This window comes from Somniosus microcephalus, chromosome 15 (genome assembly GCF_052327205.1).
Source record: "Somniosus microcephalus isolate GS21.2 chromosome 15, FLI_Smic_1.0, whole genome shotgun sequence".
Classification (NCBI taxonomy): Eukaryota; Metazoa; Chordata; class Chondrichthyes; order Squaliformes; family Somniosidae; genus Somniosus; species Somniosus microcephalus.
Window position 1 is genome coordinate 56,750,390 of NC_141001.1, and position 20,696 is coordinate 56,771,085.

A 20,696-nucleotide genomic window follows, 5' to 3' on the forward strand; every position below is an offset into this window, starting at 1 on the left:
GACTGTGAAGATCAAGAAAATATTAGCAGCCAGATATGTGATCTGAAATAGTGAAGCAGATTACAATCTCATTTGTACAAATGGATCTCTGCTTACTTTAAATTTATAATGAGTTGCTTTCATCAAAAATAGATAACAACAGATGTGGACATCATTTTTTAATCAATGAAACTTAACAGGTTTATTCTTTATTTCTTTAAGTGACTGGACTATTTTTTTTTAAAGTAACCTATGTAATTTAAGCCATGATGGGAACATACCAAATGCTGAGTAACACCCACTGAAGACAAAAGTGTGCAGTGCTACTTGGAATCTCAGCAGCTGCCCCAGCAATAATGCTGGTATGCTTTGGGCCCAGTGTCTCCCTACACATCTGCAAAAGTAGTTACCTCACATACAATAGTTTTCTCTTTAACCATTTTTTGTGTGTGTAGTTTAAGTCTGGGGAAACTTCATTTTTAAATTGCAGTCACCAGAGGGGGACTTGGCTCATAAAAATTCTAAATTGCATAGTTATGGGGTATCTATGTTGCAGAAAAGAGGGGGGGAACTCTTTTGAGTGCTGCTGAATGGACTCTTATCCTGCTGGATAAGTACATCACATGAGCAACTCAAACTGTGTTTGGCAATAATTTATCTATTGGGAAGGACTCTACGAGACTAGAAGAGATCACTGCAGTACCTCTTGCTAGTCCCAGAGTTCAAAATGTGCCATACACTGCACTGTCTCCCATTACCCTGAAACACTTTTGCTGATCAATCCAGTTTCATCTTGAACTTGCTGGCATTATCCACTATTGAAACAGCTTTGTTGATAGTGCATGATGCATACAAGGCAAAACATTTTACACACAGAATTCTGCATATATTTAGTCACCTGAAACTGCAGGTCTGATTATAGCAGGAAGAATTTCCTTTTTATTTGGCTTGAGTGACAACACTATGGGAGATGGACTGGGCACAATGGCTCCTTGATTAGTTAAGTTGTAAGGAACAAATCCAAATGGAGTTCAATAGAGACCTCAGTCATGTACCACACATTTAACAAATCATTGTGCTGTAACAATAAGAAAATATAAGCAAGGCACATGGGCTAAAAATTCGTGGCCGCTGCGAGAGTTGCCGGTGTCAGCACGGCCTGGGGTTAACGGCCGCTGAAAATGGATGAAACGCTACAAGAGAAAAATTTGCGCTGGTGGCTAAAGATTTTTAGTTCAGCGCTAACTTACTGTGTAATGCCTTCCTGGTGACGTTAGTGCAGGCATGGGAGTCGAAGTTGCCTTCCAGGAGCGGCATTCCAGCTTCCAACAGCCTCTGGAAATTAGGCAATAGAGTTCGCTAGGCATTGTGGGAAATTTAAAGGGCAATGCATTAAAAGGACGATGCCTTCTGAACTAATAAAAATAAAAATGAAGTGAAAAAATACAGTTTTCAACCCTTACTGCCTTTAAAAAAAATTACATTAAAAGAAGTCCCAAATGGGAGTCTTCAGCTCTTAAAGCTGCATTGTCTTCTGAACCTCAAAAAATGGGAAAGGTGCTTAAACACTAACACAACTGGCTCAGCAGGCCAGGGAAGGGGCACCCAGGGTCTAGCATGCAGCACTCCTTTGTGCAGGGGGTCAACGCTGCGAGAGGTCCTCTACCCACAGGGGCCAGGAGGCCCTCTAGAAAGAACAATAGGGGACCACATCAGCGAGGCCATCACTTCCAGCAGTGTCACCCCCACCACCTGGCTCCAGTGCCCAAAGAAGCTTCATGACCTCAGACCACTGGTCATGGTCAGTGAATACATCATCAAAAGCCGTCTCCTACCAACAGTATCACTAGTAGCCTCACACACTGCTCAATGCATGACTCCGCCCCCTCCCCCACCGCAATCACTCACCTATCAACAATCTATGCCAATCACGAGGCACATCTCCCATTCCTAGCCTCACCTCACCCCCTTGGAGGAGACGGTACAGGCCATTCTTACAGGGGCATGGCTGAGCCCTTGACCAGTGGCGGGGCAGCAAGGATACAAGATGCTGGTATCCTCACACATTATCCTCCTTCTGGCATGCACCTCTTGCTTTCCCACCCTCCCCTCACCACAGCTCCACCCGTGTGCCTTCCTCATTTTACACACCCAAGAAATGCAGCCTGCCCAGCCAGAAGTTGACCAAGAAGAGGGAGAGGAGCGTGAAGAAGAAGAAACACTTTCACTCAATTTGACACACACCCAGCCACCAGCTCCTCATGGGCAACCAGCAAGGCCATTTACAGTGTCCCCACTGAAAGTCAGCATCCTTCCACCAGCCATGCTGCTGCCACTGGGGTAGCACTGCATGACATCAGTAGGATAGGCAAAGGCATGCACAAGACAGTCATGAGAATGCAGAAGGATGATGAGTTGATTTCTTGATGTCACATTGGATGGATAGATGTATAAAGTTGGATTGCAATGTTTGCTTTGTGGTGACAGTCATGAGAATGCATAAGGATGATGAGTTGATTTCTTGATGCCACATTGGATGGATAGATGTATAAAGTTGGATTGCAATGTTTGCTTTGTGGTGGCTTTTATTTCAGCATCATGGCCAAGAGAATGCTGTGATGGTCAGTAACAGAGGAAAGGAAAGGTGTGGGACTAATGTTGGAAGGAGAATTGGGGTTGTGGTCACTGGTACCACAGGCGGATGATTCCATCCCAGCCAGAAAGAGGCTGTCTGGGTTGCATCCTCCTCTTCTGTTTCCTCATCTTCTGCTTCCTCCTCTTTTGTTTCCTCCTCTTCCCTCTGCAAGCAGATGTTATAAATCTGAAATTACAGCATAAAATGCCGGAAATGCTCAGCAGGTCAGGCAGCATCTTGACCTGAGACATGAACTCTGTTTCTCTCTCCATGGATGTTGCCTGATCTGCTGAGTATTTGCAGCATTCTCTGTCTTCTCGGAGGCCTTCCATTACCATTCAAGGCCTTGCAAGCATCCAGCAGCACTCCCTACACACTTAAAAACCTTTTTGCATCTATTGCAGCAAGCCACTACTTCAATAAAATCAAAAAAAACAGTCCAAAAGCTTAAATGCAAGTGCCTTTCCTCACCCTGAGTTTTTCCTTTCCTCTCTGTGCTTTTCCTCGATTTCAAATTTTATCTTATCCTCAAATGTTCTCCTCTCTTCGGTGTCTCCCCTCACCCCAGTTGGAAACTTTTCACTTGAATTATGAGCAATCGCAAGCATAAATTCATGCTCTACCACACTCGGACCCAGCACAAAGCATCAATGCATTTTTACCACAGAGCCATCCTTATTTTGAAATTAATTCTGTAACTATTGTCTGTAAGTATAGACAGTATTTCATATTGGCCCGGAATTTGCGGTCAACGGCAAAGCAATGGCATTCGCCTTTGGCCCTGAAGTAAGCTTCTCACAAAAAGCTCACGATCTCTGTGTCAAGAAGTTTGGGTTTTCTGACATGTAATTCAAATCAACGTGGTTTAGTGAGAATCCCATAGTGCGAGCTGTCAGTTCACCTTCATCAGGACTGCAAATTCTGGGCCAATATGTTTGTAAAGCTGAATGAGATACAAAGTCATGCAACATTATAACTATGCAGTAAATTACAAAATTCACATAATATCACCAGCAGTGCACATCCTTGAATGAACTTTGGCCTAGTCTGAAGGTACTGTGATTTGATATCGCACTGAATTTTGGTTGCTTTATCAATTATCAGCCAATCTCTGTCTATCCCAAAAGAACCAAGTACAGTTATATTCAGCTGAACAACTGGGGCACTACAATGCCATGAATTGCAGCATTACTCAAATACACTGGCCGGAATTTTCAGAGTTAAGAACGGGTGGGTTGGTGGCGTGGGAGGAAGTGAAAGTTGTAAAACTGTGAAACCCGACTCCAACCCACCTCCAATCAGCCCATTTTCACCTTTCACTCAGGAGGCTGCCTTATTATAATGAGGGAAACCGGTCATCTGGGACCTGAGTGAACAGGGCAACCAACAGGGTATCTCCTTAACCAATCAGATTGACGGATTGGGAAATAAACACAGGAAGGGCTGAGAAGGAGGGTGAATTAAAGGCGGTGAAATCAATGTCAAATCGGGTACAGAGAGAGAAATAAAGAGAGGGAAAGAAAGTTTGGATTAAGAGAGAGAGAAAAAAGAGACAGAAAAGAAAAGTAAGAAAAACAAATTTAAAATTTAAATTTTGTACAGAAAATCTCCCTGAAATATTCAAAAACTGAAGGAATGAGACTCCACACTTATAATAGTTAATTTTCGGTGCTAGAGAGGTTGTTTGGCAGCCATTAACACTTAATCATGTTGATAAAAGGGTACTTACGCTTGTAATGACAAGACTTAACTTTCTGTGGCGAGTTTAATGGGAAAATCCAGCAATTTGCTAAAAAAAAATTAGGATGCTGAGGATGGGCTGTCATTATAGGGAAGTTAATGGTGGAGCAACGTATCCTGGACAGCAATTTTTGTATATTCACTTTTAACCAACAATCTGCTGCTCACCTGAAGTTGCTGTACCATTTACCTATAAATAACGGTGAGCGCCAGTAGCCGTGCTGTTATTTCGACAGCAAATTCTGGCCCAATGTCTGAGGGTATGTTCATTTTTCCCATTATGCCATGTGAGCTACCTCCGACCTCTCTGGAGGTGAACAACTGCATGCAATATTGAACATCCCTTAAGTAGAGATAAGTATTACATTCACAGGGTCATCACAACTCCAAATAGAACTTGTTTCACTGATAAGTTCTGGAGCAGGTGGGAATTTCTAGCCGTGGGACTAGATGCAAAAAGAGGAATTACCCACCATAGTACTTCAGTCCTATACAGCAGATAATAAATAAGGTGCTGTTGCGCAGAGCCAGAGGAAACATAGAAACATAGAAGATAGGAGCAGGAGTAGGCCATTCGGCCCCTCGAGCCTGCTCCGTCATTCAATGTGATCATGGCTGATCATCCAAACTCAGTACCCTGTCCCTGCCTTCTCCCCATACCCCTTGATCCCTTTAGCCTTAAGAAATATATCCAACTCCTTCTTGAATATATTTAATGAATTGGCCTCTACTGCCTTCTGTGGTAGAGAATTCCACAGGTTCACCACTCTCTGGGTGAAGAAATTCCTCCTCATTTCTGTCCTAAATGGCATACCCTTTATCCTTAGACTGTGACCCCTGGTTCTGGACTCCCCGACCATCGGGAACATCCTTCCTGCATCTAGTCTGTCCAGTCCTGTCAGAATTTTATAAGTTTCAATGAGATCCCCTCTCATTCTTCTAAACTCCAGCGAGTACAAGCCCAATCGACCCAATCTCTCCTCATACGTCATTCCTGCCATCCCAGGTATCAGCCTGGTGAATCTTCGCTGAACTCCTTCCATGGCAAGAACATCCTTCCTCAGATAAGGCGACCAAAACTGCACACAATACTCAAGATGTGGTCTCACCAAGGCCCTGTACAACTGCAGCAAGACATCCTTGTTCCTGTACTCAAACCCTCTCGCTACGAAGGCCAACATACCATTTGCCTTCTTAACCGCCTGCTGCACCTGCATGCTTACCTTCAGCGACTGGTGCACAAGGACACCCAGGTCTCGTTGCACTTCCCCTTCTCCCAATCTATTGCCATTCAGATAATAATCTGCCTTCCTGTTTTTGCCACCGAAGTGGATAACCTCACATTTATCCACGTTATATTGCATCTGCCATGCTTCTGCCCAATCACCCAATCTGTCCAAATCATCCTGGAGTTTCTCGGCATCCTCCTCACAGCACACACGCCCACCCAGCTTTGTGTCGTCTGCAAATTTGGAGATATTATATCTAGTTCCCTTGTCTAGATCATTAATATATATTGTGAATAGCTGGGGTCCAAGGACCAATCCCTGTAGTACCCCACCAGTCACTGCCTGCCACTCGGAAAAAGATCCGTTTATTCCAACTCTTTGCTTTCTGCCTGCCAACCAGTTTTCTATCCAAGTCAATACCTTGCCCCCAATCCCATGTGCCCTAACTTTACACGCTAACCTCTTATGCGGGACCTTATCGAAAGCCTTCTGAAAGTCCAAATAAAGCACATCCACTGGTTCTCCCTTATCTATTTTACCAGTTACATCCTCAAAAAATTCTAGTAGGTTAGTCAAGCACGATTTACCTTTTGTAAATCCATGTTGACTTTGTCCGATCCTGTCACTGTTTTCCAAGGACAGGGACACTTAGCTGTTATACGATGACAATAAGTCTGCATCAACCTGAAACCCTTGGAGTTATTCACATAGCCCTTTTCCAGTCTTCATCATGTCAGCTGACTGACGTAGGGCTTCCCAAGCATTAATGCACATGTAAAAGATAACAACCTGAATATAAGTCCAAAGCCAAAACTGGATAAGGATAGTGGCAGAGCAAGGGATAGGGTCACAATTTAAGTTTGAATGATTGCTTTGCTGATGCCAAAAAAGTAATTTAGAACTTCAATAACTAATGCCACCACAACATAAGACACCAAAATAGAAAAACTGACTCTTTGGAAGAATTTCAGTTTGCATTTTAGAAATTTCAGGACAACCTGCTCAAAGACCAAACTGTCAGGTCAAAAATCAGATAGGTGGCAGCCTCTAAATTGCATGGACCTAATGTGGATACAGTAGGGGTGACTCTAACTCCCTCTGCCTGCCATGAATAGGGAGTAACAAATTTAAAATCGAGGTGGTCAACTTAGCAGCCCATTCCAGCTCTGCCACCATTTTAACTCTGGCCATCCATTGGGCGGTCCAGGTACTTGCCTGAATCAGGCGGGACCCTCATGACTCCATGCTAATTAGGGTTCTATGTCATACATAGGACCCTGATGCAATTTTAACAACCTACTGGGAGAGTGTGCGCTGTGGACACTCCGCTCAGTAAAATCAGGTGGGCAAGAGGAAGAGTCCCGAAAAAGTAACTGTTAAAATTATTTTTCTGGGGTGAGGAAGAGCATGAGTGCTTCTCCGGGCTCCACAAGAATACTGTGGGCACTGCCACCCCATGCTCTCGCTATCTACCACCACCCCCCCCCCCCATCCCACCACGACCTATCTTCCTGACAGCTAGGTTCCCCAATAGGGTGCCAGCCCAGTGCGGCGGAACATCTGTATGGGTCGTGCAGCTTGACAATACAATGGTAATAAGGGCTGGCACTCAAAATGGACCGGGCCTCCTGCTCGATAATTAAAATCACATCTAGTGTCCATGTTGCATCATTGAATTTCCAGACATCATTAACTATCTAAGTTTGCTAATGACACTAAGGTAGGTGGCACAGTAAATAGTGTAGATGGAAGCAGAAAGATGCAAAGGGACATTGATAGATTAAGTGAGTTGGCAAAACTGTGATAGATGGAATTCAATGTGGGAACATGAGAGGTCATCCACTTTGCACCTAAGAAAAATAGATCAGAGTATTTTCTAAATGACAAGAAGCTCGGAACTGTGGATGAGCAGAGAGATTTAGAGGTCCAAGTACAGAAATCACTAAAAGCTAATGGACAGGTATAAAAAAAATCATTAAAAAGGCTAATGGAATGTTGGCCTTTATCTCAAGAGGACTGGAATACAAAGGCTGGAAGTGATGTTACAGATGTACAGAGCTCTGGGGAGACCTTATCTGGAATATTGCATTTAGTTCTGGCACCGCACCGCAGGAAGGATATATTGGCCTTGATGGGGGTGCAGCACAGATTCACCTGAACTTTACCCTAAAAGAGTTAAATTATGAGGACAGTTTGCATAGACTAGGCTCATATTCTCCTCCATGTAGAAGATTAAGGGGGGGTCTAATTGAGGTGTTTGAGATGATTAAATGATTTGATGGGGTAGATGGAGAGAAATGATTTCCTTTGGTGGGAGAGTCCAGAACAAGGGGACAGAACCTTAAAATTAGAGCTGGGCCGTTCAGGGGTGATGTCAGCAAACACTTCTTCACACAAAGGGTCGTGGAAATCTGGAACTCTCTTCCCCCAAAAAGCTGTTGAGGCTATGTCAATTGAAAATTTCAAAACTGAGATTGATAGATTTTTGTTAGGCGAGGGTATTTAGGGTTACAGAACCAAGGTGGGTAGATGGAGTTAAGATACAAATCAGCCATGATCTAATTGAATGGCGGAACAGGCTCAAGGGTCAAGGGTCTGAATGGCCTACTCCTGTTCCTATATTCCTAACTGTTTTACTGCAGATTGGCTAAATGCAGTGAGAGTCAACACAGAGTGCTTCCAAGTGTTTAAATGCAGTGAGGGTATGTCACTGTGGGAACTATGTCACTGTATTCAGGGCATGTAAGCATAGCTGTGTAACACACACTATGTACAATTATTCCTGAAACACTAATGTTGATCCCGGGGGGGAAAAATTTGGTTGCTTTGCGCCTCCCGTTAGCGCCCTAAGAGGGCTCTAATGGGGCGCAAAGCAACTAGCGGCTGGGCGCGGTGATGTTTGTGCCGCTCGCAAAATTGACCAGACATTTTGCGGCGGCGCTAAACACTACTGCCACGATCTCCTGCGCCCTCAGATCATGATGTCAGTCGAGCGTGCAATGCCCCGGTAGCGCCCTGGACCGGATATTGAGTGGCGCCCCTTGCCTTTCTGCCTGCCGCTAGCAACAACAGGTAGAGGGGAACATTTTGCAATCAGGAAGGGACTGGGGGAGCGCTATTTAAAGGCAGCCACTTCCTGCCTTTTGTTGTCAGCGACATTTTTGCACCATGCATTCTGAGAGAGAGAGAGAGAGAGAGAGAGACTTCTGGAGAGATTCAATGTTGTGTGAAGGAGTTTGGGTACTGAGCAGCACTTTGCAGGTTCATTTTGATTTGACCTTCCTTGCATTGATTTAGAAGAGACTATGTGGGCTGCACTCTGAGCTCTTTCCCTGGGTCTCTCCATTGTTCTTTCCAGCAGAATTGAAGTACAGGTCTCTCCAGGCCGAGATTCAAGGCTGCAATGAGCAGGATGTGGATGGAGAGCAAGATCGACCCAATCCCCTTTAAGAACTGGCCGGCGCCAGTGTGTCTGTGTTCCATTGCTAACTGACATCACATGAGCTTTGCCAGCGCTCTGAGGTAGCGCCTCGCTCCTCGGCGTTAGTGCCTTAAGAGAGTGTTGCGCCTGATTTAGCGCTCCAATCGCCTCCAGGGGCGATAGAAGCCAAGTTTGCAGTCGGAGGCGATAATTAGTGCCAGGTGCTAAATTTTGCGCCCGGCCGATAATTGCGCTCCAAATGGGGCGATACCGAATTTCTCCCCCCTGATGTTTAAGAGCTAATTGTATTTTATAAATTTTTCTAATATATTTTTATATGAATGCAGGTGACAAATGGATTCTTTACCTGGACGTCTGATGGAACCCCAACTTTGTCTAACATTGATATCAAGATTCCTCATGGTATGAATTAAATTATCAATTATGAAAATACACTAATCAGCTCCTTTTACCTGTGGATAGTGTAGAGTTGTAGCTAATGATATCAGGTGTTGTACTTTCTGTTCTATTAAATCTGGAAGTGCTGTTCAGCTGAGCTGTGGCAATGCCAAAATTCACATTGTGAGGTGCATAGAATTCTTGCAAATGTGTGGCAAACCATGAAAACAGGAACCAGTGAACTCTCAAGTTCACTTTGCCTTGAACCCCCATTAATGCAACTGCCACAAATCTCCATGATCTGTCTTTGTTTATGGATTCTGAAATGGAAACAGAGGTAGCCATGATTCTAAAACTGGGGCTTAGCATTAAACAGTGAATTGATTTATAATATTTTATCAATACAACATTGGAATATGGGCTCTGAAAATGTGCAGGCTTTCCAGCACACTCCCACTATAACTCCATAAAATGCATGAGAAATAGACCAGAATTCAAATATGATGGGTCCAGACCTTCACAGGTAGTTTCCAAGAGGCCTTATCTGGGGTGGAACCTCCATCCAACCAAACATATTTCCCCACATCAAAGGAGACAGGGCCAGAGAATGGGGACCCACTACACTGGAGTCGTCAGTTCCACGGCCTTAGTGAGACCCAGTATGTGTGAAGGCTGGTACACCCAGTGAGATGAGACATAGCAGCTTCCTGAAAGGTGAAAATGGACCCCACCTAAAGTGGGTCATTTTTTTTTTAAACAATTAAAATCCTCATTATCAGCCACCTGTAAGAGGGCTAAAAAAACCAAAAACATCATTACTCCATTGCAGCGCGGGGTGGGGTTGAGGGAAGCCAGGTACCCGCACCCCTAGATGGCAGCAGATGGCAGAGCTTTTGGCCTATTGGCCTATTTCGGCTGATGGGCACCCAAGGTAAGCTCATAATAGCACAAGTGCCTGCTGGGCCCATGCTAATTCGGTGCCCTATCCCTGACTTTATATACTGTGATGGGACAATGCTGGAGCGCACAGGCAGGCATGATCCCTGCGTAACTCCTAGGTCGTGTCCCCAGACAATTTTGGGGCTGTTGTATTTATTATCTATGGAAAGGTGCTGCTTTCAATGCTCAAACATTTACTTAAGTAAAATACAAGGATAGTAATGCAGTCAACATATTAGTGATATGGTGAGTTTTGACAATGAAATTAGCAAAATAGCTGATTGCTGTGACATTACAGGCTATAAATGCACTGTTCAAAGTGTATCTTTGGATACTCCCAAAGGTATTGGGTTAAATTTGTCTCTAAAATGTCATGAAATGTACTGTTTCCAGGGAGAAGAAAATGCTGGGGTTTGACTGGTGTAGTTGATTAAAACATTGTTCTGAGACTAAGGGCTGGATTTTACCTGCCGAGACGAGTTGGGGGCAGGACTGCTGCCTTCCAGGTTCTAGTCCCGCCCCCAGTGACGTCCGATGCACAGACGCTATTTTCCCCTGATTGGCCTTGTTAAACCCACCCTGCGGGCTTGCTGGCCAATTAAGGGAAAGCTGGTGTCAGATGACGTCAGTTCATGACGCTTCATCTGCCGGTTTTCTTAATGGGACATGAACCATTTATTTTTGACAGATGATTTGACAATGTTTAACAGGATTGAGGTGCTGTCAAACACTGACAATCACTGTACAAAGGTGAGCCCTTGCATCCAGGCTCTCCAGTGACTCTCTCCTTAGGATGAAACAGGTGGCAGCTGCAGGTGAGGGTACAGGAGCGATCTGTCACTTCACAAAATGAAGTGAGGCCACACAAACACTTCAAAGCTTGTCACCTACAGAAAAATGTAAACACATTAAAAATGACTTTCCCAACATTTCCATACCTCTGATACTCACCAGTGTTCCATTGGATCCTTCACACCACTTCTGCAGCTGTCATCTATACACAAACATTTCACCAGACCCACAGCACACCTCACTTACCCTGGCGGGGTTGCCTGACATCGGGAAGCCCGCAGCAGAAGTCTCAAAATAGGAAATATCCTCTTCCCGCCGCTAGGAGTTAGGTCCCTGCGCAAATCGGGGGACCCAACTCCCGGGAAGATTGGTTGGAAGCGGGTTGGGAGCAGGTTCGGGACCCGCCCCCATTCTTTTTGATTTTCCCTGCAAACCCACCTCCTCAGGACTGGTAAAAGCCAGCCCTAAGGATTGAATCCAGCTGGCACCGATAGTGTGAATATCTCTTGTTTGTGCTGCCTGGCAGAGTCCTGTGCAGAATGAGTTTGGCCAGTTTAAAGTCAGTTTCTAGTTAGTCAAAAACTGCCTACAATTTAACACATATTAGGGTCATTTTAACTTTAAGTGTAAAATGGGCGATATCGGATTGGCTGCCTGTTATACACCTCTCCTGATTTTCTGGAAACAAAAAGTGGGAGAGACGTATAACGGGCAACCTTTCCATCATCATTTGATTTACTCTATCACCAAAAGATAAAATTACCCCCATGGACCTTTAAACTGTAGTCATCTAAAACATCAAGGTGCCAGGCACATTGCAGGTTGTATTGCATGGATCCTTTGACCATGTGGAAAGATGATGACTGTCATATAACTGATGAAGAAAGTCTGCAACTTGGGATGATGGCAGTTGGAAGGTGTTAACTGGAGGCTGGGCATGAGAATATGTGTTTGTGTATATACAGGATTCAGTACCTACCATGATAGCATTGTAAAGAGGTAAGGACTTGCTGCTCTGCACCTCATCGTTCAATGGGTTATGCAGTGTATCATTGATAATGTTAGGAGGATGGTGGTTATGGACTTTCAGATTTTACAGTGAGTAATGCTGTCTACCATACCACTCAAGAAAAGTTCCTTGTGTCCACTGTCTGCCTAACAAGGAATTAACCTGGAGTTTTTCAGTTGCCTAATAACCAACTAATGACAGTCCTCCTTGAAGGGAGGTAAGCAGGGTTTCTTTGGGGTCAAGATGGCATGCCTGGTGATAGAACATTAGAAATGAGTCAACCTTCCATGGTAGATTCAGTTATCTGCTCCTTGAGCCAGGCAGCTCCAGATTGCTCCAGCCAACCTGGCTCACTAATAAAACTTGGCGGGATAGACCAGGCATTAGGAATCTTCCCACGTGGTTCCAGATAACCCTGTAAGCCAATGCCCAAATGGGGGAGAGTGATCCCACCTGGACAAGCAGTGGAAAGCTTGCCAGTGCTCTGTGCTGGTAAATTGCATAATTTTAACATGTTAACCTCCAGAAGTAACCCTATGCTCTGCCAACCTATGCCTAAGCTTTCTGCTGGGGTGATGGGAAGAAGGTTTGCACTCCATACAGGCAAACAGAAACTGTACCCGTGTAGTTTGGAAACTGTTAAGCATAATAGGTTTCTGCATGTTTTAGATCAAAATAAAAAGTGTGTATCCAAAATGGGAAATGGTGTAGAGGAAACTATTAGGTTGAGCACTGAAGAAGGCCATCAGGGAAGCTGTTGTCCTTTTGAACTCAGGTGAACTGCTTGAACATTTGGACAACAGTAGTGTTTTTTCAGATGGCTCAAATAAAACCTCTGATGATCCTGGAGATGGTGTTGAGATTAACTGCCCTGGTGTGTTTCTTCAAATATTCTAACAGTATTATTCTTGAATGACAGTTGGTCCACTGGAAATGTCATCACCATGTCACGTAACATGTTTATAGAAGGGATGGTTTATGGGTGCAAAGTTACATTTTGTAGCTCATATTTCAAGATCACAAGATACCTATGGATGAGGATGGTCACTCAACCCTTTCTAACACATCCATCCAGAACAACCCTACTCACTCCCCCATTGCTGCCTCTAGTTGTTTCTTAAATAATTCCAGGATTTCCACCTCTACCACTTTGCCCAGAAGTCCATTCCAAGTGTCGATCATTCTCTGTAAGAAGAAGAACACTCTTATATCAGCCCTGAAGTTACCTTTTACTAGTTTGAACCTGTGTCCCTTGTTCTACTCTCACGGTTTAATTTATAGCAGTATTGTCCAATACATTAGCCACTTGCCACATGTGGCTAATTGGGAATCCAGATACAAATAATTGCATTTATGATTAGTAAATAAAAAATGAGTAATAGACACTGTCCATATCAGCACCATAGAATTACCAACCATATTGTATGGAGAGGGGAGCTGTCATCGTGCTCAGCTTGACCAATCGGAATAATCACTCCAGGCCAGCAGAAGAAAGCAAGCCGAACCAATAATGAGCAGCTCCAATAGGACACGTCATGACAGTGGGCAAGCAGCATCCAACCGTGTTCTGAATGGATATTTTTGTTATGCGAGTCAACATTCTCATCAATGAATCTGAGTAAGTTAAAGTACCACTCGAGGCTGCTGGCCAAAAATCTAGAAGCTGCACAAAGATGTGCTCTGTCTGATAAATTCATGGCAGAATTTCAAGGGAAAGACTAAAGTTTTGCACTGAATAATGGTAAATGTTTATAAAGTAAATACACACATGTGAAGTACATTTACCTACAGTATATTGTGTGAGTGTATGTAAGGCATTTTGTACTTAAATTAGTGCATGTGGCCAAAACAGTGTCACTGGAGACACACCTGTGGCTAGTCAGTGATTTCTATTGGACAAGACTGATTCATAGTAATTTTTTGGATTCGCCGTTTCCATACAATTTACGATCATATATCCTTTATAAGGTCAGCTCTCAGATACCTCCTTTCCAGGCTGAAAATGCCAAGCCTTTCCAGTCTTTCCTCATAACTCAGACCCCTGACACTAGCCCCGTGGCTCTTCTCTGCATTGCATCCATCACTTGAATGTTTCCTTTCTTTCTCATCCAAGTCCACATTTTCATGAGTATTTGTGCATTTTGGTTATTAGCTGTATAGAGAAACTAAACAAGAGCCAACATTCCATCCTCATTACCTGTTCACTGGCCGGAAACAACCCAAAGTGCAGTAAGCGCTGAAGTAATGTACAGGTAATGTGAAGCTGAAAGGTTTCCCTTTTTTTTTCAGGACAGCTAACCATGATAGTTGGTCAGGTCGGGTGTGGCAAATCTTCTCTGCTCTTGGCAGCTCTTGGAGAAATGCAAAAGAATTCTGGAAATGTCTACTGGAACAGGTATCGGTCCTGCTGAATGCTATTAAGTTGTGTCCTGAATTCTCAGGGCTTCAGTAATATGTTGAATCCGTTGTAATTAGCCATAGGTGTGTGCTTCATGAATGGTCTTGAGATCTTGTTAGTCCAGAGCCAGTTTTGCTTTACTCTGTAAACTAAATGATATTCACAAACTACTATCCCAGATTGTATTTTTAGCAATAAGGAGACAAAACAATTGTAATCAGTGAAACCTTGCCCCTACTCGCCCCAGCTCTTTGGGAATTCAGTATATGAGGAATCAAGGCTAAGTGCTTGTTTCCTGCCAGTGTTCACTCTGCCCTCACACCAAGCACTTTTATATGGTATCTTTATTCATTACACCTGTCTTTTGGATGAGACGCTAAATTGAGGCCCTGTCTGCCTTTACATTACATAGGGTTACATTACATAGGATATACGGCACAGAAACCAACCATTCGGCCCAACCAGTCTATGCCGGAATTTATGCTCCACTTGAGCCTCCTCCCGTCTTTCCTCATCTAAATCTGTCAGCATAACCCTCTAGTCCCTTTTCCCTCAGATGTTTGTCCAGCCTCCCCTTAAATGCATCGATACTATTCGCTTTAACCACTCCCTGTGGTAGCGAGTTCCACATTCTCACCACTCTTTGGGTAAAGATGTTTCTTCTGAATTCCCTATTGGATTTCTTGGTGACTTTCTTATACTGATGACCTCTAGTTATGCTCTTCTCCACAAGTGGAAACATTCTCTCTGTATCCACTCTATCAAAACCTTTCATAATTTTAAAGACCTCTATTAGGTCACCCCTCAGCCTTCTTTATTCAAGAGAAAAGAGACCCAGTCTGTTCATCCTTTCCTGATATGTATACCCTCGCATTTCTGGTATCATCCTTGTAAATCTTCTCTGCACCCTCTCCAGTGCCTCTATATCCTTTTTATAATATGGTGACCTTTTGAAATCCATGCTGACTATTCGTTATTATACTTTTTGTTTCTAGATGTTTTTCTATTCTCTCCTTTAGTAGGGATTCCATTAATTTTCCTACCAACGATGTTAAGCTGACTGGTTTATAATTCCCTGGGCATGTTTTATCTCTCTTCTTAAATATAGGTATTATGTTAGCTATCCGCCAGTCCTCTGGCACTACACCTTTTTCTAACAAATTATTAAATATGTGTAGTAATGCCTCTGCTATCTCTTCCCTAGATTATTTTAAAATACATGAATGCAATCCATCCAGACCAGGGGTTTTATCCTCTTTAGTCATAGAGTCATAGAGTCATAGAGTTTTACAGCACAGAAAGAGGCCCTTCGGCCCATCGTGTCTGCGCCGCCCATCCATCCCTGTCCAGTCTAATCCCATTTTCCAGCATTTGGTCCATAGCCTTGTATGCATTGGCATTCCAAGTGCTCATCCAAATGCTTCTTGAATGTTGTGAGGGATCCTGCCTCTACCATCCTTTTGGGCATTGAGTTCCACATTCCAACCACCCTCTGGGTGAAAAAGTTCCTCCTCAAATCCCCTCTAAATCTCCTGCCCCTTACCCTGAATCTATGCCCCCTTGTTATTGACCCCCCTACTAAGGGGAAAAGTTCCTCTTTGTCTACCCTATCTATGCCCCTCATCATTTTGTACACCTCAATCAGGTCCCCCCTCAGCCTTCTTTGCTCCAAGGAAAACAACCCCAGCCTGTTTAGTCTTTCTTCATAGCTGAGGCGCTCCATCCCAGGTAACATCCTGGTGAATCTTCTCTGCACCCTCTCCAAAGCACTCACATCCTTCCTATAGTGAGGCGACCAGAACTGCACACAGTACTCCAGCTGTGGCCTCACCAGCGTTTTGTACAGCTCCATCATAACCTCCCTGCTCTTATATTCTATGCCTCGGCTAATGAAGGCAAGTATCCCATATGCCTTTTTAACCACCTTATCTACCTGTTCTGCTGCCTTCAGGGATCTATGTACATGTACACCAAGGTCCCTCTGACCCTCTGTACTTCCTAGGGTCCTACCACTCATTGTGTACTCCCTTGCCTTATTTGTCCGTCCAAAATGCATCACCTCGCACTTTTCAGGGTTAAATTCCATTTGCCACTTTTCCGCCCATCTGACCAACCCGTTTATATCGTCCTGTAGCCTGAGGCTTTCCTCCTCGCAATTGACCACCCCACCAATTTTCGTGTCATCTGCGAACTTGCTGATCATACCTTTTACATTCTCATCCAAATCATTTATGTAGATCACAAACAGCAAGGGACCCAGCACCGATCCCTGAGGTACCCCACTGGACACAGGCTTCCAGTCACAAAAGCAACCTTCGACCATCACCCTCTGCCTCCTGCCACTCAGCCAGTTTAGGATCCAACGCACCAAGGCACCCTGGATCCCATGGGCTCTTACCTTCTTGACCAGTCTCCTATGCGGGACTTTGTCAAAGGCTTTACTGAAGTCCATGTAAACCACATCCACAGCATTTCCCTCATCCACCCCCCTAGTCACCCCCTCGAAAAATTCAATCAGATTTGTCAGACATGATTTACCCTTGACAAAGCCATGCTGACTATCCCCGATTAATCCTTGCCTCTCCAAGTGGAGACTAATTTTGTCCCTCAGAATTTTTTCCAATAATTTCCCTACCACAGATGTTAGGCTCACTGGCCTGTAATTCCCTGGTTTATCCCTGCTACCCTTCTTGTATAATGGTACTACATTAGCTGTTCTCCAGTCCTCTGGTACATCCCCTGTGGCCAGAGAGGTTCTGAAAATTTGTGTCAGAGCCCCTGCAATCTCCTCCTTTGCCTCCCACAGCAGCCTGGGATACATCTCGTCCGGGCCTGGGGATTTATCCACTTTTTGGCCTGCTAAAACCGTTAGCACCTCCTCCCTCTCGATGCTAATATGTTCAAGTATGCCACAGTCCCCTTGCCCGATTTCTATGTCTGCATCGTCTTTCTCCATAGTGAACACAGATGCAAAAAATTCATTTAAAACCCCGCCTACATCATCTGGCTCTACACACAGATTGCCACTTTGGTCCCTAATGGGCCCTACCCTTTCCCTGGTTATCCTCTTGCCCTTAATATACTTATAAAACATCTTAGGATTTTCCTTTATTTTGCTCGCCAGTGTTATTTCATGGCCCCTCCTCGCCCTCCTAATTTCTTTTTTAAGTATGCCCCTGCACTTTTTATACTCCTCTAGGGCTTCTTCCGTCTTTAGTCTTTTGTAACTGCCAAAAGCCCCCCTTTTATTTCTAATGCATTTTTGTATATCCCTTGTCATCCAAGGTTCCCTTTGCTTGTTGGTCCCACCCTTGACCATTACAGGAACATGTTGGCGCTGTACTCTCTCTATTTCCCTTCTGAAAGTCTCCCACTGCTTTGATGTGGATTTTCCTATAAGTAGCTGCTCCCAGTCCACTTTGGCCAGATCCTGCCTTATCATATTAAAATCGGCCTTCCCCCAATTTAGAACCCTTATTTCCGGGCCGTCTTTGTCTTTTTCCATGACCACCTTAAATCTCACCGAATTATGGTCACTGTCGCCAAAATGCTCTCCTACTGATACTTCCACCACTTGCCCGGCTACATTCCCCAGAATTAGGTCCAGTACCGCCCCCTCTCTTGTAGGACTTTCTACATGTTGGCTCAAAAAGCTCTCCTGGATGCACTTTAAGAATTCTGCACCCTCTAAGCCTTTCACACTCTGACTATCCCAATTTATATTGGGGAAGTTGAAATCCCCCACTATTATTACCCTATTATTTTCGCACTTCTCTGAGATTTGCCTACATATCTGTTCCTCTATCTCCCCCTGACTGTTTGGGGGCCTATAGTACACTCCCAGCAAAGTGCTTGCCCCCTTTTTGTTTTTAAGTTCTACCCATATGGCCTCATTAGAGGAACCCGCTAATATATCGTCCCTCCTTACAGCAGTAATTGACTCCTTAATTAATATTGCAACACCCCCTCCCCTTTTACACCCCCCTCTGTCTCGCCTGAAGATTCTATACCCCGGAATATTGAGCTGCCAGTCCTGACCCTCCCTCAACCATGTCTCCGTGATAGCAACAATATCGTACTCCCATGTGTTCAACAACAACTTCAGTTCATCCACCTTATTTGCAAGACTCCTTGCATTAAAATAAATGCCTTCCAGCCCTGCCATATTCCCTTTTGCCTTCACATATTTGCTCTGCCTTCCCAGCTGACTTGTTTTTTCCTCTGTATTTGGCTGTAAATCACCCCCTACTATAGCTCCACTCTGTACCCCATCCCCCTGCCAAGTTAGTTTAAACCCCCCCCCAGCAGTGCTAGCAAACCTCCCCGCAAGGACATTGGTTCCCCTCTGGTTCAGGTGTAAACCGTCCGACTTGTACAAGTCCCACCTTTCCCAGAAGCAGACCCAGTGATCCAGGAAACTAAAGCCCTCCCCCCTGCACCATCCCTTTAGCCACGCATTCATCTGTTCTATCTTCCTATTCCTATACCCACTAGCACGTGGCACGGGGAGTAATCCAGAGATTACAACCTTTGAGGTCCTGCTCTTTAATCCTTCACCTAGCTCCTTAAATTCTTGCTGCAGGACCTCATCCCTCTTTTTACCTATGTCGTTGGTACCAACGTGGACCACGACCTCTGGCTGTTCACCCTCCCCCTCCAGAATGCCCTGCAGCCGCTCAGTGATATCCTTGACCCTGGCACCAGGGAGGCAACAAACCATCCTGGATTCACGTCTACGGCCACAGAAATGCCTATCTGTTCCCCTTACTATAGAATCCCCTACCACTATTGCTCTCCCACTCTTTTTCCCCCCTTCCTGGGCAGCAGGAGCACCCCCAGTGCCAGCAAGTTGGCTGCTGCTGCCTTCCCCTGGTGAGTCATCCCCCCCAACAGTATCCAAAACTCTTTGAGTTTGATTAGTTTATTTAATATATCCCCTTTTTTATTTTAAATGCACTTATCTCATTACTCACCTCATTGTCCAATGCCATGTCCACCTGTTCTATCTCCCTGGTAAATACCAAAGCAGAATAATGATTTAATATTTCTGCCAACTCCCTATCGTTACCTGTGGTGTTGTCCTGGCCATCCCTTAATGGCCCTATTCCCATCCCAACCTTCCTTTTTTTATTGATGTGCCTGTAAAATATTTTACTATTTTGTTTTATGTTCCTTGATCATTTAATTTCTTAGTTCCTTTTTGCCTTCCTAATTGTTTTTTTTTGACTTCTCTCCTAATCTCTTCATAGTCTCTCTTATCATGCACTCCTCTGCTGTCTATGTATTTAATGTATGCCTCTTTCCTTACCCTCAATTGTTTTCTTATATGTTTATTTATTCATGGAGTCTCATTAATGTTTAGTTTGTTCTTTCCTTTTAGCGGAATATATTTTTCCTGCACTCTGTTGAATATCGTTTTAAATGTTTCCCATTGTCGTTCTACATCGTTGTTTGCTAATATTGTTGGCCATTTTATCTTCCCAAGTTCTATTCTCAGCCCCTCAAAATCAGCATTTCTCCAATCTATTAACTTGGTTTTTGTCATTCTTATGTCCTTCTCTATTGTCATCTTAAAGCATATTATATTATGGCCACTATTGCCTATATGTCCCCTTACTTTTACTTCTCTTATCTGCTCTGGCTCATTCCCCATAACTAGATCCAATAACAAATCCTCCCTTGTTGGGCTTTTTACATATTGGTTTAGAAAGGAGTCCTGTGGACATTGTAGGAACTCCATTCCCTTATCCCCTTTACCTAACTAGTCCAATTAATATCGGGGTAGTTGAAATCCCCCATGATTATTATTCTATGTCTTTTACTCATTTCTCTAATTTGTCTGTATAGTTCTTCCCCCATCTCCATTTCACTATTAGTGTGATTGATCCTTTATTATCTTTTATCTCTATCCATATGGATTCTATTTTTGCCTTGCTGATATCTACGTCCCTTCTCGGGTGAACCGGAAAAGATCCCAAAGTACTATTCGCTGAATAGTTGGGGATTTTTCCCAGTGTTCTGGACAACATTTATCCCTCAACTAACACCTAAAAATAAATGATCTAGTCATTTATTTATTTGCTATTTGTGGGACCTTGCTGTGCGCAAATTGGCTGCTGTGTTTCCTACATTACAATAGTGACTACACTTCAAAA

At 44.0% G+C, this 20,696-nt stretch overlaps 1 protein-coding gene across 6 annotated transcripts in view; it reads left to right on the forward strand.

The window, feature by feature from the left end:
• Window positions 1-20,696, forward strand: part of abcc8 (ATP-binding cassette, sub-family C (CFTR/MRP), member 8) — a 581,396-nt gene that overhangs the window by 452,063 nt on the left and 108,637 nt on the right. For all 6 annotated transcript variants that reach the window (XM_086007823.1, XM_086007824.1, XM_086007822.1 and 3 more), the window contains 2 exons: window positions 9,352-9,427; window positions 14,433-14,538. In XM_086007823.1, the coding sequence (XP_085863949.1) occupies window positions 9,352-9,427; window positions 14,433-14,538 (182 nt within the window). The remainder of the gene's footprint in view (window positions 1-9,351; window positions 9,428-14,432; window positions 14,539-20,696) is intronic.